The sequence below is a fragment of the Meriones unguiculatus genome, chromosome 6, assembly GCF_030254825.1.
Source record: "Meriones unguiculatus strain TT.TT164.6M chromosome 6, Bangor_MerUng_6.1, whole genome shotgun sequence".
Taxonomy (NCBI): domain Eukaryota; kingdom Metazoa; phylum Chordata; class Mammalia; order Rodentia; family Muridae; genus Meriones; species Meriones unguiculatus.
Window position 1 is genome coordinate 16,647,014 of NC_083354.1, and position 24,378 is coordinate 16,671,391.

General features: G+C 45.8%; 2 protein-coding genes across 7 annotated transcripts in view; one reads left to right on the forward strand and one right to left on the reverse strand.

The window, feature by feature from the left end:
- Positions 1 to 3,100: 3,100 nt before the first annotated feature.
- LOC132654814 (collagen alpha-1(I) chain-like) lies at positions 3,101 to 24,326 on the reverse strand. The gene is made up of 4 exons (XM_060386105.1): positions 23,499 to 24,326; positions 22,792 to 23,348; positions 7,931 to 8,001; positions 3,101 to 4,053 (listed from the first exon to the last, which is right to left on the reverse strand). The coding sequence occupies exons 1-4, from the start codon at positions 24,324 to 24,326 to the stop codon at positions 3,101 to 3,103; spliced, it is 2,409 nt and encodes an 802-aa protein (XP_060242088.1).
- The window catches only part of Tcf12 (transcription factor 12), a 267,507-nt gene continuing 266,559 nt past the window's right edge, over positions 23,431 to 24,378 (forward strand). For 2 of the 6 annotated variants that reach the window (XM_021645465.2, XM_021645468.2), the window contains exon 1: positions 23,439 to 23,702. The gene's annotated coding sequence lies outside the window, so the exon portion shown is untranslated. Of the gene's footprint in view, positions 23,703 to 24,378 lie in introns of all 6 variants that reach the window. The other 4 variants (XM_060384798.1, XM_060384799.1, XM_021645466.2 and 1 more) reach the window with 4 other exon arrangements.

Sequence of the window (24,378 nt, forward strand, 5' to 3'; positions counted from 1 at the left end):
TTCCACTTCAAACCCTGTCAAGATAAATTAGACACCAAGGGTCCATGACACCATCTGAGGCTGGACTGCTATTAGCAGAAAATATGTAAGCAGTTTTGTATTTCAATATAGTGTAGCACTGTTTGGGAAGACATATTTCCTACTAAAAACGAAAGTGGGAATAATAAAACGGAATGAGTTTTGAATATTAAAAAGATCAGAATTTGGTTTTCCCCGCATCTGCAAGCAAGCATAGCCAAAGGAAGGGAGGCAAAGGTAAATATTTTTTTTATCACCTTTCGGTGCATCTACAAACCATTCTTCTGAATAAGAGCTGACAGGTTCCTGACTGTGAGCAGAGATAGGATAAGATACATAAACTTGCATCAGATACAGGCTCCATTTTCGCTGTATTCATCCATCCGTAGCCTAGCCTGCTTAGCTGACACGGCATGTTATTAATACAGCCTTTTGCTCCACGAGTGCACTGCCCTGCATGGTGTTCATCTTGTTGGGAACTGTAATTGTCTGAAACAATGGCTTCAGTGGAAAGATGTGAAGTGTTATGAGCAGTGTAAAGACCAAAATAATTTGTAGTTGTTGGTGAAGAATTGAAAACACAAGCATGGAGTTGTGCTACATAGTTAATGCTGCTTCGAATTAATGATTTTGTTACTCTATAAGGTAAGGAAATTCTGAGCCAAGCCTTTTTTTGGAGAAACAAAGGTTCCCCCCTCCAGAATGTAAGTTCCACTTTGGTGTTTCCACCACTGTCTCCCTAGCCTATATATGGCATGCTACTTGGAAGGGAGTGAATATATGTAAAATTGTTTGTTTAATAAAAATATAGAGAAAAATGGAGGGCTGGAGTGTAGCCAAGCTATTATCATAGTTTTCCCTAGATGTAACTGAGGAGAAAAAAAAAGAAAGAACAAGACCCAATTTTCTGAGAATTGGATTAGCAGAGAAAGAGCCCATGAAATGGAAGTAGTTCTCCCACTGAGGGGCTGAAGACACCACAGCGGCTCCCACATTGCTGAGCCAAAGAAGAACTCTCACATGCACTGAGGTGCGAGAGAATGAAGCATGCCCTTGGCCCTGCCTCCTCACCCAGAAGCAGCTGGACCTATTCTTGCGTCTCTTAGTCTGGAGAACAATGAAAGGGACTTCATGGATCCTCTGATTCTAGTGAATGGAGGGGCAAGTCGATGAGGGTGGATTAGAAAACGCGGGGGGGGGGGGGTGCTGAAATGAAAGCAAAGTCAAGAAGTCAGGTGGGGAGCCAGAGCTTGAAATGGCATTGGGTTACCTGTCCTTTGAGAGAGTAAAGAAGGAATCTGGGAGAGGACAGAGCAACTTAGAGGCGATGAAGGAGACAAAATTAAGTATTCCGAGGTACGGGAAAAGAAGAAGCTTACAGCAACCTAAGCCACAGTCCCTTTGCCTTAGGGTTTTTTGTTTTCCTGGCAAAGTCTGAAGCTCTTTCAATTACACCCTTGCATGTGCTTTCTCTGAACAGCGTGAGGGATAGATTTTTGTTTTGGTTTTTTTGAGACAGGGTTTCTCTGTGTAGCCCTGGCTGTCCTGGAACTCTGGGCTCGAATGCAGGAATTAAAGGCATGGGCCACCACACCGGGCACGTGATAAGTAGATAATAAGTGGTGTTCCTGTCACAAGCAATCACTGCACAAGACCCAGTTCCACTAGAGGTCTCTGGAAAGACCTTTCCCCAGAGAGGGAGAGAAGCAGATTCCCTTCACATTTGATGCCAAGACTTTTTGACATCCTGGGGCAGCTGTGAAGGTCTACTGTCCTCTGAAGAGGGTGTGGCAGAAAGAAGTGCACTGACGACCTGGGTGAGGTCTGTGAATTACCTTGACCACCCCCGGACTTCCACAGAGCAGCCCAGGAGATGATAAAGACCTCCCTTTTCAAAAGCCACCCTCAAGGCAGGACTTCCTTGTTGCTAGCATTTTTGTCGGTAGCTTGATCTTTTCCACCGAGGGTGAGAACATGTGTTACAAATGTGAATGCTTGGGTTTAAAATACCTGAAACAGAGACTTCACTCTCCCTCCTATCTACCCTCTCTCTCCTTCCCTATCCTACTGGATTCAGACAAAGATAGAAGACAGAAGCCCTTCTCCCTTCCCTAGAGTCTTTAGCTCAAGCTCAGTGTTCTTGGCTTCTTCTTCCCTGGGACCTATTCTGTCCCAGGAGGTTCCCCAATTAGCCCGCACACAGGTTTCTGGAGCCATGCCTCCTAGGTTCCACGGGTAGTCATACGTGTCTGAAACCCTAAGTCACAGTGTGGCCTCAAGCAGGGAGCCTATCCACAGCACTGTTCTGCCCCTGGTAGTGCTCTGCAGCCCCGGAACAGAAATACTGTAGGCTGAACGTGCGGAAATGGCTAGAACCTAGGCATGGGAGACGATGTGAGAAAGCAGTTAGCTGGGTTGCGTAGATTATACTTCTCACAAACACCACATAGCACCTGATAGAGAACTCTATCTACGGTTTCTATGTATGTCCACTAAACAGAACTGCGATGTTGAGACGGTCAAGTGGCTTTCTCTCCTGCAATTTTCCCTTTAGTGTGTTTCAACGGTATCACGGGCCCCTTCTAAAAAAGTAAATCTTCAATATTCTCAATTGGTTCTTTCAGTTTATTTTTGTAACACACTCTGAGACAGGGAGTGGCAGGAGAGTTTTATTTAACTTGCCAAGAAACAAGACACAAAGAGATGATCTGACTTGGCCACCATCCCAGAGGGCATCCGTGGCAGAGCCAGGATGGTCCTTTCGTCCCCAGGGCTCTTGGGCTTTTGTTCTGATGTCTCTGTATGTAATTGTTTTGATAGCAATTTCTCTGGTTCCCTCTCGCTAGCCTGCTAATCACGCCTGTCAATCACATTCAAGAACATCATGGGCCTAAGGGTCAGCCCCAGTCTCAAGAGAACGGAATCCAAGAGGAGAAAATAATGCATAACAGAGCATTTTTCTCCTTCAAGCGTGTTTGTCAGTCGTGGCCTCATAAATCTGACAGTGTGCGCGGGAGGAAGTTGAGGACCTCCGCCCTGGGCCGCAGAAAGAACGGGGTCTGTGAAGCGCTCGGACCAGGGCTCAAACCAACTGAGCGAGAACCCTCCAGGGGACCGACGGGTTCTCCACCCAGTCTCGGAAGAACCAGGAAGTCCTCCTCTCCTTCCTCTTCAAAGATTCGCCCCCGCAGCGTCTCCGCGCAGCCTCCGGCCACGGGGCTGTGGCGGGGCGCACGTGCGAGCCTCCTCCTCCTCCTCGACCCTGGGCCATCTTGCTCCAGTTCACTTTCACTTTAGAGAGCCGAATCCCGGGGCCCTGGAGCCCGGCGCCCCGGAAAAAGGCCACGAGCCACACGGCGCCCTCGGGCCTCGGACCCCGGAGTGCGCGTGCGCGCGAGCCCCGAGCCGCGCCCGCGCCGGGGAAGCCCCGGGCTAATCTCCTGCCGCTCAGGGCGGAGGACGCGGGCGTTCCGGCCGCAGCGCCTGGAGCCTCGCGTCGGGGCCCGGCCGGGCCGCCCGCGGAAGGACAAATAGTCCCGCGGCCGCTCCGCACGCCCCTCCGAGACGGCGCTCGCCCCGCCCGAGCGGCCCGGCCTCGGCCCCGGGCGGCGGGAAGTGGGCGGCCGCTCGACCCCCGGCTCCTCCCTCTGGGGCCTGGCGGCCGGACGGGGCTCCTCGAGGGGCGGGGGAAGTAATTGGATTCCGGGCTCCGCGCTGCCGGGGCCGGCGGAGAGCCGCAGCTGCGGCGCGCGGCGCGTGGGCGGAGGGGGACCAGGCGGGGGAGGGCAGGCTGCGGGCGCCGCCGGCTCCCCCGCGCCCCGGCCCGGGCAGGCCGCGGCCCAGCCGGCCTCCGCGGGGAAGGCCCGGCGCGCTGGCCCCCCGGGCCTGGGGGCGATGCTCCTCGCCCCTCCCCAGCCGCCGCCTTGTCGGGGGCGCGCACCTGGCCGACGACACCGGCCCCAAGGAACGTGTGTGAAAGCTCGGGGTTGTCGGCGGCCCCCGGGGCTTCTCCCAAAGCTTCGATGCGCGGCTGAGCTGGAAAAAGAACCTTTCGTCCAGGGTGCAAGTGGAGGTGCCACTACTTCACGAAAGTCACAGGGAACCCAGTAGGAAAGTGCCTCCCCTTGGTGACAGACACCCCCTAAGTTCCTCCCCCCCCCCCCCCCAGGAGATTTTTCACAAGTGGAAGCCTTAAGCAAGGTTTGTTTTTCTCTCTGGTCCCCTGATGAAATGGTAGGAATGTCCCAGAACTTTTAATGTCCCAGCAGCCTTTTTGTGGTATATGTCTCCCCACCCACCCCCACACCGCCTTTAATTCTCTTTACTACATCTCACAGATTAATTCACCAGGGTATTTTTTCGAGGAGTTTCTTATGTACTAGGCTCTGTTCTGGTTATCAGGGATAGATCATCGAATAAGCCAAAACTCTGAGCTCTTGGACTTCCGTACAGTTGGTGAGCATCTTACACAGGGCTGTAAGATGCTATGAAAAAGTAATACTGCAGGGCAAAGAAGGGTGCAGGTAGAAGTGATGTTCCGTTTGTGTTTTACAGGATTTAATTTAGTAAGATGTTTCTGAGGAAGTTGCGTTTAAAACGGGTCTGGATGAAGTGAGTTGGATAGCCCCGCAAAACATACATGAACAGGCAACTTTCTAGATGGATGGAAAGAGCAAATAAATGCAAAGGGTCTGATGGGAGGGGGAATCTAGTGAGTGGTTTAGCAAGAAGTGAGGCGCCAAATGGTTATGCTGCTATGAGCGAGAACAGTTGACAATGAGGGTGGAGGAGGGGTGAGAGGGTCAGGACCATGCACACCAAGGGTATTAAGGGCTTCATGCTGCTTTTAGATTTTAACATTTTTATGTGTATGAGTGTTCTGCCTGCAGGTAATGTATATGAACCATGTGTATGCCTGGTGCATGAAGAGGTCAGAAGAGAGTATTGGATCCCCACGAACTGGAGATACGGGTAGTTGAGTCACTATGTGGGTGCTGGGAGCTGAATCCAGGTCCTCTGCAAGAACAGGTGTCCTTGACCATTGAGACTTCTCTCTGCACACCCCCACTCCCACTCTAATCCCAATCCTTTCTCTCCACTAGAGAGATCTTTCTGGTTCTGATTGTCCTCCCTTTTTATTCTGGTCTCTAACAGTAAATGCTAATTTCTGCTTTTTTTTTTTCTTCCCCTCTCATGCTTCAAGTGGTCCTTATGTGCAGACCCTTAACTTTAGCATCATCTTTATTCCTAACTGCTATAGGCTTTATTTATTTATTTGAGACAGGGTTTTGCAATAGAGCCTTGGCTAGTCTGAAACTCTATAGACCAGGCTGGCCTTGAACTCACAAAGACCGGCCTGCCTCTGCTTCCTGAGCACTGGGAGTAAAGGGGTGAGCCACTAGACCTTGCTGCTAGAATACCTTATGTCAACGTCAGTTCATCATCGTTTCTAACAGGTTCCCTCCATCTCCCCGGCTGCAGCAGGCCAAACACCAGTCTTGCTGTCTTTGCAAAAACCTCTTCTCTCTAATTAATTGCTAAATACCACTTCTCTCTCTACCACCCACACTAAAATGTTTCTTCTTGTTTATCTTACCTGGCCAGTTGTCAGGACCTTTAGTGTATCATTTGAAATACCTCATATCAAATTCTTTCCTATGTCTTTATGTCATGCTTTTTGCCTAAGTCCTTGAACATTGCTAGCCAGGAGCAGTTCAGCAGTCTTTTTATGGTCTCTCTGAATCCCTTTTCTCTCTGTTTCAATGCAACTTGCCAGAATAATTGCTCACTTTTAGCACATCTCTTCATGCCCAGATAACTTTATGCTTATATTTTCTCTTGCATTAAATTTAAACTCTAGTGACTGACTTTCAAGCTCGTCCTCCAGTCTTGTTTCCTTCTGTCTTCTAACCCACTCTTCAGCCTGCCTCCTCAGTTTAAGTTAGATACGTCCAACAAGTACATTCCTATGCATTTCTTTCTTTGTACGTCTTTATGCATCTATCCCTAAGTAACTTAGTACTTATTTGAATGTTATAATGATGAGAATATAACTTAAACTTGTTTAAATAGAAGGGGGAGGGGTTGTATTATCTTCATTCCTATAGTGAAATACCCAGAGACTGTCTAACTGTTCTCAACCTTCCTAATGCTCCAACTCTTTAATGTTGTGGTGACCCCAAACATAAAATTATTTTCATTGCTACTTCATAACTCTAATTTTGCTGCTGTTATGAATCATAATATAAATATCTGATATTCAGAATATCTAATATACAGCCCCTGTGAAAGGATCATTTCCAGCCCAAAGGCGACATGACCCACAGTTTGAGAATCACTGCTCTAACTGCTTAATAGTAGAAGTTGTGGAGGTTCAAGTCATGGCACGGGTATCAGCTCAGTCCTGGCAAGGGATCTCTCAGCTGTCAATCTGTGTTCATGGCAACAGAGGAAATGTGTGCAGAATCAAGTGGCTACATCTCAATATAGGAAGCTGGAGAAAGGCTGGGAGGGGCTAGGCTCCTGCTTTTATAGGAAACCTTTCCAGAAACCTAACCGTGGTCTCATGAAAAACACCTCAGTCTCTTTCAGGCACCCTTTGGTTGCCTTAAGAACCTCTCACTTGGCCTTACTTCCTAATAAGTTCCATAGTATTTTCTGAAACTACTACTGTGGGGCTGAGCTTTCTATTACACAAACCATCAGGGAACATACAAACCATCAGGGAACATACAAACCATAGCAGGAATTTGTTGGCGCTTATCACCAAAACATTCAAGAGTGTTAGACATGGCTTGCTAAAAAGTTCACATTATGTCGCCAAGATTCAATTTCTCTCATTCTGATTCTCTGCAGATGAGTAAGTAGCAGTTGTAGATTGATTGACAGCAGCCTCACTGACATCAGGGTGAGTCTTCCTAACTCAGTCACTTGCCTAAAGGATGACATGCGTAGACCAGCCTAGAGTGACTGACAAACCTATTCTAGACATATTACTTTATCAGGTGTGCACATATGACACAGGATGATAGGACTTGAAAAAGCAGTAGCATGGGCATTAGAGAAAGGTGATGTGCTTTATGGAACAAACAGCAGACACTGTGTGTAAAGCCCTCTTCTCCTGTTGTCTCCTGTAAATGCTTCATAAAATAAATGTAGCAACAACGTTCTCTACCACCAAAAATGCACTCACTCACTTTAGGTGTTAGAGAGAAACTGAAGTGCTGGTAGAAGGCTGTTGTGGTTTGAACATGAAATGTATCTCCTAGACATTTTTGAACAGTGGGTTCCTAGCTGGCCACCCAGTTTGAGAAAGTTGTACAACCTTTAGGAAATAGATCCTCACTGGAATATGGTCATTGGAGGCTTTATAGGGAGCTCCTCCCAACTTCCTGTTTATTTTCTGCTTGCTGAGTCTGGATGCAATGTGACCAGCCTGCTCCACTGGTCTCTGCCATGGGGGACTGTATTTCTCTGCAACAATAAGCCTAAATAAGCCCTTTCTCTCTTTAGTTGCTTTTGTCAAAGTATTTTATCACAGTAATACAGAAAAAGTGAAGACACTGTAATACACAGTCTTTTCCATTATATAGCAGTATAGTTCCTCAGTCTAGGCACCTAAGTATACACGATACAGCTACCTACAAAGTACATATGATATATGATAACATAAATATGATATATTGATATATGATAATATATGATAACAAAAATAAACAATATTGCAATGAAAACTCCTGCTTGGAAAAATGAGTAATTGTAAATACACAGTGGCCTGCCGGTCACAGCATATAGCATAGCTTGCTAGACAGTAAATCAAGAATTTCCTAACAGTAGAAAGGAAGTTCTTTGATCATCTGGATGCCATATGTTCTATTTTTTAAGGAGCTCTCATCTCTTCTTCCACAGTTACATCTGAAAGGGACAATGGGATCATCCAGGAGACATACTCCTTCAGTATTCTCGTTCCTAATACAGTGGGGCCTGAAAACAAACAAATAAACAGAAAAACCACTCACATCGGCAAAATGAATTAGCTTTTACCAAGAATAGTTGTGATCTTCTGTTGTATTGAGTTGTTGCTGTTACGTAACCATCTATCCAGGAACTACATTTCTCAGCTGCAGGTTTAATCTTAGTAAAGTTTTGTGATTATCTCCATTGGAAGTGATGTTTCTTACTTTTACCTGATGTGTTTAAGAATCAGACTCGGTGAGTAAAGCTACCTGATGCCAAGACTTGACGACCTGAATTCAGTCCCTGGAACTTATATGGTAGAAGCAGAGATTGATTTCTACAAATTGTCTTCTGACCTTCACAGGTGTGAGACACACACACAAATACATACATACATAGTAATAATTAAGTTAATCTTTTCTGATCTTTTCCCAGCCTCTGGCTGCAGAGAAAATAACTTTGAAAAAAAAAAAAACTTGCTGATTAAGAGCTATGTTATTAGACTTAAAAAAAAAAAACTTTTTATAAAATTCTGTTTCATAAGTGTGATTCTTTTGCCTGCATGTCTGTCTGTGTATTACTTGGATGTCTGATGCCCGAGGAGGCAGAAGAGGTCTTTGGAGACCTTGGAACTGGAGTCATGGATGGTTTTTAACCACCATGTGGCCACTGGGAACCAAACCCTGGGCCTCTGCAAGAGCAATGAATGCTGCAGACAGGCTTTCTTGTTAGTTAGTTAGTTAGTTAGTTAGTTAGTTTTGAGACAGGGTCTCTGTGTAGCCTTGGCTGGCCTGGAACTCAGCGATCTTCCTAGCACCGCCTCCCAAGCACAGGGACTAAAGCCTCGCACCACCACCTTCCACTTAATACTAGACTTGTAAAAGCAAGGAATGTGTCACCACACTTAACTCCTCCAACATCTGTGTTCCTCATACGGTACTTATGTGAAGTGTCAGTAGCCTAGCCTTGGATAGCCTTAGATTTAGTGTACATTTTACAGTATGGTCTTCTAGCACAATAATATAATCATCATCATCATCTAACCAATTCCATAAGGGGAAAATCCAAAGCTGAATGCTGACTCTTGTTAAAGCTGCTGTCTTGACTCTAAGTGCTATTTTAGCAGTAGTCCGTATTAGTTTCCTAGTTGACTGGCCTCTATTTTGTTTTCTGCCTGAGGACAATTTGACAGCATTCTCTTATGGCGTCTCTCATCCTTTAAGGTCCAGATTATTGAAATATCTGTCATTTTTTATTTTACTCAGTAAGCAAAAGATAGTCACTCATTACAAAGTGATTTCTTCTCTGCCTTAGATAAATCAGCCTCAACCTTAAATCTGACTCTCACAGGGCCTTATTAAAAGCTATGTAGTAATACTTGGTGTCTTCTAGAATATAACGTTTGAATAACAACCCCTTTTAAATTATGCTTGATAGGCACATGTTCTGAATTCCTTTGGACAGTATGGACCGACTTCACCTATGGCTTTGCTATTGAAGTCCAAGCCCAGGCTACAGAAGTCTCTTCTGGATCAATTAGTTAGGTAGTTTGAGTTTTTTCTCTAGTAATTCCCACTGTTGATATTAATTTATGAAGCATTAGAGCCATCTTAATTGCAAGTGACAAAATGAAAGGACACAATACCAAGTGGCTTATTGCGGGGAGATATTGGCTCACATAACAACAACAACAACAACAAAAATCTAGTGTTGTATTTAACTTAAGGCATGTCTTACTTCAAGGGCGTAAGCAATGGCATTAGAACTTTATTCCTTTTCATCTCTTGGCACTGTGCTCTGAGTTGGCTTCCTTCTTGGGCTCCATGTGGTGGCTCCTGGCAGCTCCAGTTCACATAATCCTTACTGTTAGCAGCCTCAGTGGAAGAGTACATATCACTTTGCCAAACATGCCAGCAACAGTCTTCTCACATTTTTCTGGCTCTGATTAGGACACATAGAACAATCCAGCATATCAGGACTGATTTGCATGACCACTCAATTGTTGAGAAAGGACTCAACACCACCTATAAGACCTTGAGAGGAAAATCAGAGTATGACTGTCAGGAAAAGGGTAAATATATACTGAGTGGCACAACAAACAAACAAACAAACAAACCAGTGTGTCTTGTTAGATACCAATGGATAATGTTTCCTAATGTGTCGATTTCTCCCTCACTGGACGGTCAGTGTCCCAGGAGCAGGAGCTCACACCATTCTGTGTCTTAATAGTGCTAACCCAGGAGGCAGTCTACACAATACGAGATGACTGCTGTTCTCTCCTGGTATTACTAGGGAGGGCACACTAAAAGAGGATGAAGGTAGGCCAATAAAGGGACAGTTTAGAGAGGTATGGGAAGCACTAAAGGAATCAGCAAGGACCGTTAAAGCACTTAATGACTGACAGCCTGGGAGGCATAAAGCCTGAAGGAGCCAGGGTGGGGTGGGGGTTGGGGGGAGCTCTAAGTGGAATCCAGTAGAAGCTGTAGCTGGGAAGGAGATGTCTGACAGGAGCTGTGACTATAAATAGAGAAATGGAGCCAACTGCCAAATGCAGTCCAGTAAAGGACTGGGGAAAAACATTTGTCCTCTTTCCTCTGTCCTCCAGACTCCTGTTGGTGCCTCCCATGAGCTAAACCCAACAGAAATCAGAGGGCTTTAGTGATAGAATCTGTAGAACCCAGCTTCGAGCAGAAAACAAGGCAAGTAGAGTGAATATTGGGCCTGAAAGAACAAATGGGGAGGGGTTGGAGAGATGGCTCAGTGGTTAAGAGCACTGTCTGCTCTTCCAAAGGACTCAGGTTCAATTCCAAGCACCCACATGGCAGCTCACAACTGTCTGTAACTCCAGGTCCAAGTGTCTGACACCTTCATGCCAATGCACATAAAATAAAATTAAATAAATTATTTAAAAAAAGAACAAACGGAACATGACTAGTACATCCCTACCTTGTCCCACAGAGCAACTCCCAAAAAAATGAACCCCTATTGTACGCTGATATAGAAGGCATATATCAGGAGAATACAGTTTATCCTTTTCAACACATTTGTTATGTGGTTTAATTTTATTAACATTTTAAGATTTAACATTCATAAATTCATATACCAGAAAAAGTGTTTTTTTTTGTTTTGTTTTTTATGAGCCAGTTGTTAAAAAGTTATCATTGCTGTACTAATAGGAAACTCTTCAAGAATATTATATATACCTGGCAATCCATCAGGAGGTGCCAGCTCAGCGCTTGCCAAGGAGTGACAAGCTTGATAAATGTTTGGTGATTTTAAAAATGATTGAATGAATAAATTAAAATATTTGAAGCCAGAAGATTACAAAGAGAAAACTAGCTGCATTTTCCTTGTTAGAGCATGATGCCGTAGAACTCTGCAGTCCTGTCTCCTGAAGTCTCACTCTGGCATCTTGGTTGTTAATTGAGGTTTTATCTCTTATAGGAAATGGAATTGAAATAAATTGTCAATCTTTAGTAGTAACATGTCCCATAATTAATTGTCATGCTAATAAATCCACCGTGAGGTCCATTTTAGTTAAGGGTCCATTATGTTTTTAGTCTAAAAGTAGATTTTGCTCATGGATGTGCCCATCAGCTTTGAAAAATAAATATATGTTCCTCATTATATAAGCTGGTATTATGAAGTGCCAGTCCAAACTGTTTTTGTTTTTCTTTTTTTAACGGATTCATGTCATAGTTAAGCCAGAAATGCATCTCTTGTTCTTTGGCATCCTATATATATATGGGCTCCTGCTTTCCCGTGCACCATCATTCATCTCTTTGTGTAACAGACATTGTAGTGTAGGTACCATTTGTCACACATAGCCCTTATGCTGCTTACGTCTAAAGCAATATTTTCAGAGTTGAATGAAACCTGGAATTAATTGTCTAAATATCTGTAAAAATAAAGATTCTGATTCACAAAACCTGAGATCTTCCACTAGAGTATATATCTAACCATGTCTTGAGTGATGGCAAGACATGGTCTGTGGACCATGCTTGGAGAGCAAGGGTGGATTTATTCAGTTCTCACAACAACAACCTAACAAATGGTGGGTTTTTGTTGTTGCTATTGTATTCTGTTTTCATATATCTAGTGTGTGCAAAATACTGTGATATACATTGTAGAAATTTTGGGAAAATCCCTACACAACAGAAAAGGCTAATTTGGTACACAGTGATGGTTATACAAATCTATTTAAATGAACTGTCCAGAAAAAAAAACCGAAACTGTCATGACAAAATAAGATGGTTGGTTACCTGAGCTATAGAGGGATATAGTGATTACGTGTAAATGGCCAAGAGGGGTCCTATCGAACTGATATTAACAAAAAAGACTACTATAATTTTGATAAACATACTAAAATTAAGTGAGATGAATAAACTTCTCTTCTACAGGATCCAGGTCATTATGATACAGCATGAACAGATGCAGCAATAGAAGCATGCAGTCTTGCCTCCCTTTGACAAGGAGATGGAGCCCATAGATGCTGATTTCATGCTTGTGACTTTTTTTTTTAATGATGGGTGAATACAACACGAAGGATGGTGTGTGTGTGTGTGTGTGTGTGTGTGTGTGTGTGTGTGTGTTGAGGACAATCTTCTGGGTTGTTCTTTAGGGACTGTCCACCATTTTGCTGTTGTTGTTTGAGGCAGCATCTCTCCCTGGCCTGAAACTCACCAAGTATACTAAGATGGCTGGCCAAGCTCCAGGAATCTGTCTGTCTCCTTCTCAGAGTTGGGGACTGCAGTCACTCTAAGCTACTCTATAGGTGTACTGGGAATCTAATTCAGGCAAGTGCTTTCATTGACTGAACTATTTCTAGCCAGGTTTTTACAAATACTCATAAAAATCAGAATGATGCAGAGAAGGTTAGTGTGACCCCTGCACATAAAAAGCTTGCAAATTCATGAAGTTTTCATATTTTTTGTAGATGCCACCCTCTCCCATTGTTTTGTCTGGGACAGCATGGCCATTATTTGACCCAGTCTGAGGTTCTCCTTCTAGTTTCCTATTGGCAGTTTCTTGAGATTTTAAAGAAATCCTTTTCTGGAAAACAGTAAACAAAACATAACCATGAATTGCAACTATTTAACTTAAATTGACCAATAACACATTTATTTTACAGAATTAGGCTATGAACTAGCAAGGAAAGGAAACGATGGTAGACATTTCTGACTCGTGTCTTGAGACTATTAGAACTTCCCTTTCTCTTCCAGATGACTGGAGTTAGATTCCCAGCACCCACATGGCTGTTCACAGTGTGTAACTGCAGTTCCAGGGATTCAGTACCCTCTTCTGGCTTCCAAGAGCACTACATGTGCATGTTGCATAGGTAAAAAGCCTATGCACACAAGAGTAAAAATAAATCTTCAAAAGTAATGTTGCTACCTATGCCGAAGAGTTTTAGAAAAAAAAAGTGGCTTGCATTTCCCTGGGAAGGAGACAGATTATATGATATACCAGATTAGAAATATCCCACCCAAGGGGCCTGGAGAGATGGCTCAAGGGCTAAATGCACTTGTTGCTTTTGCAGAGCACAAAAGGTTTGGCTCCTAGCACCCACCTTAGGTGTGTTACAAACATGTGTAACAACTCCAGCTCCAGGGGATCTAATGCCTCTGGCCTCTGCAGACACCGGCGCTCACATTCATGTGTGTGCATACTCACACATGGCTACGTACACATTAAGACATAAATACACAAAAGGAACATCACATTAAGAAGTACAGAAAACGCCTGGAATACACATACACATTGCATCTACTTGGAAGGTAGTTTACTTTGCTTTAACGCTTAGGCAACTGATTGTTCACACAGCCAAATGACACATTTGGAGCAGTCGCAGGAGTGACTTTTCTTTTACAACTTTTTGTGCAGTTATGTGTCACATTCCGTACACTTCCGCGTCTTTTCACCAAACCTTATCATATTCTCTTGGCTGATAATGACATGTCCAGGGACTTTAAGAGAGATTACAGTTCCAAGAAATAGAACATCCTTACTAGGCATCTATAGGCTCCACCTCCCCAGCCAGTAGAAGCTTTGTACCGTGTTGATTGCCGCTGTCTAATTATTTGCAAGTGCCATCCCCAGATAGGTGAAGGGTGTGTTTGCTCTTGTAGAGACTGGAATTCGATCCCCAGCACCCACGACAAGCAGTTCAAAACCTTCTACAACTCCAACCAGGGGGATCTGATGCCTCTGGCCTCTACAAGCACCTTCACTCACACACACACTCACACACACACACACATCCACACAATAGATACGTGTGTAGTTTTCATTGAAAATTTCACTGATTCTCAATCTCCATCCAGTTCAGCGATACTCATGCCTGTCTATCATTGCATATCCCCGGCATTAATCCTTCTATTAATCCTTCTGTTTCCTATTCATTTAATTATACCTGTTCTCACTGTTAATTAGGGATCCAACCTAGGGCCCTGTGCCTGCCGGTACGTGCTGTCACACTAAGCTATACCCCAACATTATGTTTTAAAATGAATCTTTTAGCTTACAGGTTATTTTATTTTCGTGTGTGTGTGTGTGTGTGTGTGTGTGTGTGTGTGTGTATGTGCATGTTGGTGCCTTAAGAAAGCATTTGATCCCTTGGAGCTGGAGTTACAGGCAGCTGTGAGGCCCTCGATTTGGGTGCTGAGAACCGAACCCTGCTCCGCTGTGAGAGCAACAGGTGCCCTTAACCGCTGAGCCATCGCTCTAGCCCCTTCAAAATGATGTTAACTGTCAGCATGTTTCTCATTTTGCTTTTGTTTCTTCCATAGCTAAATATGCATATTAGCTGAGCTTTTTTTCCACGAATATTCTGACATGTGCTTTGTCATGTGAACGGTCTTTCCACTGCATGTAAATTATTCTGTTTAATGAAGAGAGTCACCAAGAATCATGGACCCATTTAGACATGTCAAGTGAGTCAGTTTTAAGAACATTGCACTGCAAGGCAGGCAACCAGCTCTTGCCTGAGTGCATCCTCCTCCCCGCCCCCAGGGCCTTGGTCTCACCTATTAGCTCATGCTAATCAGCCTAGTGTTTCAAATGGTTCTCCTCTATCTGTGTGTGTACCTATCCATAAATCAGTTCAGTTCTACAGAAGGAGCTAAAAGCAACACAGTTGACGTTATTGATGGCCAGCAACATTCCTGTGCCCAGTTCTTCTGGGACCAATACTCTGAGATGGTCAGCAACGGAAGACTGATGTGTGGTGAGGAGACCTGGGTTTCTCTGAGAGAAGTTAACCGATCCTTTGGGGATATGTGTATGATTTTGATTTCTCATTAGCATTGTGAGCTCCAGTGAAGTGTGACTGACAGTTACAGAAGTCAATACAAGAGCACTTTGGGAAAGCCAAGTTTCAGATTTTTTTTTTCTTCCTTATAGATTAGGCTTCTGCTCTTTAAGAACTCACTGGGAAAGCAAATCAGAGCACTTTGATTCAAGAAATGAGCGCAATACAGCTACATGCTTAGGAAAACTATCGTGGTTAAAAGGGAAATAAAATGCTAAGTTTATTGATCAAGTAAAACATAACTGGCGGAAGTGAAAGTACTTCCTAGACACTTGTCAGTGCTTTCATTTTCACTTTATCTGTGGTTCATGTTTTATCTAAAGACTAAAGGGGACTTTATGGATTTGCAAAGCAAAGGACATTTAGGACCAGGAAGCATTCTTCACGAAATGTTGGGAAATAGCAATATAGACCACAGCAGACAAATAGAAGTAAGGGGGAGAGGGTAGCCAAAGACCTGGCGAGCAATGAGCCAGCCCCATCCACTACACCTGCTTTGCCTTCCCACCGTCAGAGGAAGTCAGTGTCTTCCAACAGGAAAGGCATCTAAGGGCTGGGGAGCTAGGTAAGATGGGTAAGGGTTTGCCAAACACGCAGGAGAACTGAAGTTTGAACCCCAGCATCTACATAAAAAGCCAGGAGTGGTGGTGCTTGTCTGTAATCCCAGCACTGGGGAGGTGGTGACAGGCAGATTTCTGGGGCCCACTGGCTGGCCAACCTAGGTGAATCAATGAATCCCAGACTCACAAGAGAGATGCTGTTGCCGAGGAGGTTCATGGTATGTAAGGAACAATACTCAAGGTTGATTTCTGGCCTCCACACGTGCGTGCACAAATGTGCCTATGTGCTCACATATTTGTGTACATACACTCAGGAAAAAATAATAACAAAATAAATCTAAATTTATTCTAAAAGGACATGTAAATATTCTATGATATTCTTTTTTATCCTACTATCGAATACAGTTCAAAAGCTTAAGGTGACATATTGGAAGAAGCTGTAAAAAATCCTGTAAGTGTGTGATGAGAGCAGAAATTATAGTCAGTGTTTGGATTTAGAGAAAAATATGTGCCAGTCACCAGATTTCATGTGTAATTGCATCAAAATGCTGGTGTGGTGAAATTAGAAATGCAATGAATAGTTCCAAGAAGGGATATTCCTGAGGAATGTGAGGACGCTTGTTCCCTAACTCCCATGAAATGAAAACATGGATTATTACATACGATTCAAATCACCTAACCAAGTCCATAAAGCCAGTTCAACTGACACAGGGAAATGAACTGCAAAAGAGAGTAACTCGATTTGAAAATACAATTCTTCCAGCACTCATCGAGGCAGAGGCAGGATCTCTCTGTAAGTTCGAGGCCGGCCTGGTCTACAAAGTGAGTCTAGGACAGCAAAGGCTACACAGAGAAACCCTGTCTCGGAAAAAACAAAACAAAAACCCACAATTCTTCTTTAATTAATAAATAATGCTAAGGAGCTGTTGACAGTAGAAAGGATGTGTGGTTGGGTTTTTTTTGTTGCTGTTTTTGTTTTTTTTTTTTTTTTTTTTTGCTTGTTTTGAGACAGGAACTCCCACTGTAAGCCTTGCCACAATTCTGGAATTCCCTTTGTAGACCAGGCTCCCTTTAAACACAGAGATCTGCCTGCCTTTGCCTCCCAAGAGCTGGGGTTGAAAATGTTTGCCATCCTTCCTGGCAAGACGAGGTTATTTTTCTAAAAAGTATTCTTAATTATGTATATTTATGCCACGTGTGTGTGTGTGTGTGTGTGTGTGTGTGTGCATGCATACACACACACACACACACACACACACACACACACACACACACACACACGAGTGCTGGTGTCTGAGAAGCCCAGAGGTGTGGAGCTGTTCAGAGGTGTGGAGGTGTTTACCCCCCTGAAGTTATGGGCAGTTGTGAACCATGCCATGTGGGTGCTAGAAGCCAGACTCAGGTCCTTTGCAAGAGCAGTATATGCTTATAACTGCTGCACCATCTCTCTTGGCCCCACGACATGTTATTAATATAAAAAAAAAAAAACCATAGCCTTTACCCTTGAAGACTTCCTAGCTGAGGGAGATGTGTATAGATATTAAGAATGCTAACTATTATTTTGATCATAAATGCTAAGATAAATAGCAAATTAACTTTAATCGACTGATACTTCACCTGAACCTGAAGGAGTGCTCCCTGTGATTGCAGCTACAGCTGGAGAATCTGTTTTCACAGAGCGAGCCCTGAGACTACAAGAAAGAATAATAAAGGTGAATGTGGAACGGACCTTAAGTAAATGAGACCACCAGTGAAAGATCCTGCAAAGCAGACAGGAACCCAGGTGCATTTGCATTAGCCATTTTCAAACAGCTGGTAAAAGTCAGTTGTTGCTTTTAGAAAGAAAAGGGCAACAGTTTGACCCTCAAGACAGCTGAGAACACAGAGTGCTTTTTTTTTTTTTTTGACAGGTCATTGCTATTTTCCGCACAATCAGTCAATTAAAGTTAATTTGACCTTGGAAACTAAGCAAGATTGGGCCTGGTTAATACTTGAATGGGAGAAAAGATCTTCAGGCTTCCAAAGAGAACATATATGAGGGCAAATTACAAAGACTAAAAGTCGGAAATGGACGGGTAACATCCCTGTCACCTGGCAGCTAATTAGAAATGCAGGTTCTGGAGCTGCAGCCTAGACCTCAGCCCATAACTTCAGCTTCAGGGGGCTGAACACCTCCCCACCTCTGGAACTTGTTGTACATGACTGTGAATCACCTTGTGGGTGCTGGGAATTGAACCCTGGTTTTCTGGAAGAGCAGCCTGTGCTCTTTAACTATAGTCGTTTTTCCAGCCTGCATTGCAGTGGACATTTGATGAGCATGGTCACCTTAACTCACAATTTATTAAATTATTTCACGGATGATGATTCCTTTTATTTTTCTCTCTCTGCTTTTTGTTTTCTTGGATTTGAACATCCTGAAGTAGTCCACTCTTTTTTTTTTTTTTTCTTTATTTCTATGGAGTTTTCTTAACTTTCTTTTCCAATACCTCTAAATCCTATTCTCTATTATTGTATATGCTTGCTTTTTTTTTTTCCAAGGATTTTTTTTATGTGTCTCTGTGTGGAGGCCACGTGTGTTTAGGAGTTACAGGTGGGTGAGAGCTGTCTAATATGCATGCTGGGAGTCAAACTTTAGTCCTCTGGAGACTCCATATTGTATCCTCAGTACGCTTTACTTTTCCTAAAAACAAACAAACAAAACCAAAAAAAAAACCCAATTCTGTCTAATTTTGTTTCATGATTGCAACTCTTTTGAAAACACACACATACATTCCTCTTTTTCCTTGTGCTGTCTATTTCTACCACTCTTTGTCACCTGGCTTTGTTTTCTGTCTCCCATGAGAAAGGCTTCCCTCAGAAGTCTGATAATATTTGGGTATCTGCTCCTCTGTAAGAAAAGACAACGCAATGTTTATGATTACCAGAAACTAAGTGAGCGGATGAGGGACAGTAAACTTCCCTGCACAGGGATCTGTTTAGGACGCGGAGATGTGCTCAAGGGCAGAGCTCTTGGCTTACGTGTGTGAGTTTAATCTCTGGTACTGACAAAGAAAGAGAAGGAGAAAAATAAGAATAAAAAGTGTGATGCTTTGATGGTTTGGCTTTGAGCTTACAGTTCAGGAGCTTTCCGTGTCCACGTCTTGTTTGCCTATAGCTCAAGGACAATTTTACTAGTGTTTGAGAGAAAGCTGTAAATCTTGGCAACTGCTAGAGAGACAGGAGATGAAGAAAGGGAAGCAACGAGAAAGTCATGCCTTTAAGCAAGTAGGCAGGGTCAGTAAGGGTCAGCAAGCAGCTTCATGGCAGCAGGGGAGGGGAGCTTCAGAGAGAAAGTGAGAAAGCCTAAAGTGTCTAGAGGGCACTCCTAGGCTTTTGGCCAGTGTCTGAACAAGAGATAAAGAGAAGGAAGAGGGGAAGTAAAGGAAAGAGGGCAGGCAGCATGGTAGAGGCTCCATACTCAGCTGCCCCACCCATGTGGTATCTTTTCTTTTGGGCTGATCAGCATCCATGGCAAAGGATCATCTAATCTTGAGAAAAATGCAAAGCAGGATTCTGAAAGCCAAACTGGTTGCTGGGAGCCTTAGCACTCAGCATGTCAGTGTTGACTTAATAGACCTATTCCCACTGTCTGCCAGGAACCTGTCACCTTTGTGGAAAATACATTTGTAGCCTTTTGCTTTGGTAGAAAGAGATATTTACACGGGTACATTAAGTGGGGACAGGAATATGGAGATCAGAACCCAGGTCTTGTGCAAGAAAAGTAAGTGCTCTGAACTGCTGAGCCATGCCTCCTGCCCTAAGCACTCACTTTCCAACAAGTGTTTATTGAAACTGAAATGTATGGCTAAGTAGAATAGAACATTTGGTTTATTTTCCTTTTTTGATGCTGGAATTTGTTTTGATTTGAATGGATGTTTAATGAAATGCAGAAGAAGAAAGAACCCCGTGGGAGTAAAATGCATTGAGTATAAGATGAACTATTACGGAGTATCTCCTCACCTCTGGTGCTTGGCTCGGTGTGGGGACACATGCCTGCCATCCTAGTAGTTCGGAGGCGGAGGCAAGAAGAATGGGAGTTTTTGAGACCAGCCTGTACTGTACAGCCAGTCTCAAAAAACAAAACCAAGAAAGTAGGCCTCCTCCCCGCTTTTGACACAGGGTTTTTTAGCTCAGGCTGACCTCCTCCAGCCTCAGTTTACTATATATGGGGTTTCCACTGAACATCTCAGGGTTTCTATTGCTGAAGCGACACCATGACCAAGGCAACTCTTATAAAGGAAAGCATTTAACTGGGGCTGGCTTACAGTTTCAGGGGTTTAGTCCATTATCATCATGGAGGGAAGCATGGGGGCTTGCAGGCAGACACGCTGCTGGAGAAGGAGCTGAGAGTCCCACATGTTGATCCGGAGGCAACAGGAAAGAGACTGTACCACACTGGATGTAGCTTGAGCATATGAGACCTCAAAGCCCACCCCAACAGTGACACACTTCCTCCAACAAAGCCACACCTCCTAACAGCGCCACTCCCTATGGGCCAAGCCTAAGGCCTAAGAGGGTCATTCCTGTTCAAGTCACCTTCTCCTTAAACCTAAATATAACATTTGGACAAGGCATCCAAGTGGTTTAAATAATGAGTGTGAACGATCCTAGTAAAAACAGACAACCATTTTAATTGACTGGCATTTGGAGAGAAGATACACTGTTTTATTACAAACTCAGGAAGATGGGAGATTCTGATAGAAAACAATGAGTGCATGGATGGTGATGTTTATAATCCATGTTACAGTAGCTTGAACAAGCTCAGTTTTTAGTTGGTCCACAGAAGGAGCGCCATGAAGTGAAGGCATTACTTACTAAATTGTTATATAAAATTGTTTCTGTTCGTTCAAGGGGTCAGCAGCTCCCCCACGGAGCAGACAGCTCCAGGAGTTGGTGAGCACAAACCCTGCCGCTAAGTGACAGTAGGAGGCCGGTCACTTTGCCCAATGGCAATTTGTTACACCCACTTAAGAGCTTGACTTGAGCGGCTCTCTGCTCTTTCCTCTCTGAGCTTTCCAGAGCAGTCATCCAAAAAGCAGCCCAGGTCAAGGTAATCTCCCAAGGAAACACACAGCCCATTGCTTTCGCTGCTTTTTCTTTTGACCATGAATGTTTCTCAGGGTAACTCCAATCTTGTTTATAAAATGTTTGTGTTTGTGTGCAGGGCGGGCACTGGAGCCATCCTGACAGGATTCCAGTGTCTGCCCCTGGCAAGGTACAGTAGGACGGTGAGGTAAAAAGCTTTTGAATTATCATCTTGTTGAGGACAGGGTGGATTTGGACTTTTGGCTCCAAAAGCATTTAGCATCATGCCTTGACTACAATAAATGTGCATTAAATATTTTTCAATATTCATTTATTATTACCTTATCAGTACTATTAATTTCCATGGAATTTGTATTGCTACTTCTTTCTCATGTTCTCAGAATTCTAGCTCTATCTGGCAATAAACAATGTAATAAGCGATGTGAAATTCTAATTTTTTTTTTTTTACATTTATTTATGTATTGTGTGTGTGTGTGCATGAACAACATACTAGAGTGCACAGGAAGGTCGAGGGCAGCTTTGGGAGTTGGTTTTCTCCTTCTACCATCTTTTTCCTAGGGATAGAACTCAGGTGGTCAAAACAGCAAACAAACCACCACCACTACAACAAAAACAACTCAGGTTATGCAACAAGCATCTTACCCATTGAGTCATCTCCCCAGCCCTAAAGCTCCACTTTTAATATTGGGTCTCCCGTATCTGTCAGGAACATCATTGGCCATTCACTGTTGGACATATTATTCTTTTATTTAAAAACACACATACAGAGACCATATGAAAGTATAAAAAAATAATTTCATCTTCTAATTTCAAAATTTCAGCTCTCCTTTAAAAAAATTAAAGCCACATGTACAGCAATACATTTGCATATTAAGGAACTAGAATAGAATGACTTGATATTGTTTTAAGCAGAACAAATAAATTCAGGTTACCATCAAACCTACAACGCTTGGTACAATGTCAGGTGCTTGTCAGTCCCAGCCCTCAAGGAATTCACAATCTAATGACAAAAACAACACACAAAATAAAATTTTATTTGTCATAATGGATATGAAAACCTTCCCTAGTCAATCTTTTCAAAGACGTGAGGGAGTCCTGTGACTTCCTCTGAAAAGCTGGGTGAGAAGCCTAAGCTGCCTTTCCTTTCCCTCAGAAAACGGCGTACACCTCACATGGTTCCATGCCATCCCTTCCCTCGATTTTTTTTCTTCTAGTTTTACTAGTCAACCACAGAAATATAGTTTTGCAAGTTACCTAATCAGACTTCCTATTTGATGGTTAAGTCTTTGTTGTGTCGGCATTGTGTGTATTTGTGATTGCTTTTTGTCTCACTTTGCACACACCAAATCCCTGTTCATTTAATCAATCATGATAAACCTGGTTCGGAAGTGTTTCAGATTGGAAACACCATCAAAGATCAGATCTCTAATCTCTTGTCTGTTTCATTTACTCCAGCCAGATCTTGTGTTTAGACGATGGCTTTCATTTACTTGTTTGTTTGTTTTGGGCATATGCAAAAAAGCAAGTTCTTAAAGACCTCAGCGAACTCTTATTTTTATTCCAATTAACCGACCAGTCATTGTAGCAGCAAACAGGAATGTGCTGATCCTTTTAGATGAAATTAGGCTACTTTAAGATGGAAGCAAGCACACACTCCACAAGTTGCCGGAGCATGTCTGGGCCCAAGGGGGAACGGGCTGGGGGGAGGCCAGGCTACCACCAGTTCTGGAATGAAGTCTAGATGTAGGTCCCACATCTAAACTCCAAGCCCTCGCTGGACAGTTGTGCTTGTATGAAGTCCAGAAACGGCACACTCAGTCATCTCCTTCACAAGAAGTTCAGAGGCCAGCGGCCGCTCCTTACAGTCGGGATCCCCCAGGCTCGGCCACTCTCTTCCATCTGTTCTTTGGATGCTCGTCTTCAGCGTCTCTTCTGCTTGGGCCTGGCTGGTCTTCCCGGCGCTCGCCAACAACCCCCAGCTTCCCCTCCAGAAAACCTCCCGTCCGAGGCCGAACCTCTCCTTTCTTCCGCGCGGCTCCTGGAGGCCCGAGTTCGGAAGTTGCTCGTCGGGACTTAACTTCCTGGGGCCGTCCCCGGGTGGGGCGAGGGCGCCGGGCCGCCGCCGGCCGCGGGCCCGGTGCGAGGCTCAGGTGGGCCGGCTCGCTCAGGTGAGCCCGGCGCGCTCCCCGCCGGGCCCGCCCACCGCAGCTGCGGGCGGCGGCGGCGGCGGCGGCGGCGGCGGCGGCGGCTGCAGATGCCGGCCAGCTGCGTCCCCGCCGCGGCGCCCACCCCCCGCCCCGGGGCGCCGCGAGCGAGCGAGCGCGAGGAGACGCCCCGCCGCCGGCCGCGGGCTTTGTCCGTCCGCCGCCCCGCCCCGCCCCGCCCCGCGCCTCCCCGCCCCCCCTCCGCGGTCCCACTTCCTCGGCGCGGGAGGCGGGAGCGCGCCGGGCAGCGAGGGGTTAAGCCGACGCGCTCGAGGCGCGGAGGGATCCGGAGGCGAGCGGAGCTCGGTGCTGAGGCCGCCTCAGTGGAAAAAAAAAAAAAAAAAATGTCCGCCTGAGGAGACCCACAAGTTCTATCGGGGGGACCGCCAGCCCGCCCGGGGAGCCACGGGCGGCGGAGCCCGAGAGGCGCCCGAGCCGCGCCGACGCGAGCGCTCGCGCGGGCCCGAGGCAGCCGAGCCGCCGGCGGCGCGAGGGGGTGAAGCCCGAGCCCGCGCTCCCGGCCGAAGTGAACTTTAATCGGGGAGGTTGGATGCGGAGCCCGGGCGGCAGGTAACCGCGGGCGGCGGGCGGGACGCGCGGAACTCGGCTCCCTTTGTACGGCGCCGAGCCCCGGGGCCCGCGTCCGAGTTGCGGCGCGCGGCAGGGCGGAGGCGCGAGCCGCGGGGGCCAGGCCCGGGCAGCGGCGCTCGGCCTCGGCGGCGCTCGGGGCTCGGCGCTCGGGGGCCCCCGCGGAGCCGCCGAGCCCGCCTCATTGTTCGGCGAGTCCCGGGCAGGGCGGCCCGGGTCGGGAGGAGGAGGAGGCCGGGCGGGAGCCGGCGGTGCGCGGACGCGCGTGGGGCGCTCCGGGCCGGCCCGGGGACTCCCGCCGGGGACGTCCGGGCCGCCGCCGCGGGCCTGCGAGCGGCGCGCTCCCCGCAACTTGTCAGCCCTATTGTTGCCGAGCGAGTGAGTCACTTGGTCCCCGGGTCGCCGCCGCCGCCGCCGCCGCTCGCTCTCCCGCTCCGCACTCCGCCCCGCGGGGGTGGGGGGACCCCCGGAGCCGAGCCGCCTCGGAAACTTGCGGGAGCCGCCGGGCCACGCGTGGCTTCCCGCGGCGGAGCGGCGCCCGGCTCGCCCGCCCCTGCCCTGCCCTCGGTGGGGACGCGTGGGGCTCCGGCCCCGCCGGCCCCCCATCCCGAGGGCCGCCTCCCTCCCTCCCTCCCCTCTCACGTCGGGCCTCCGGGTG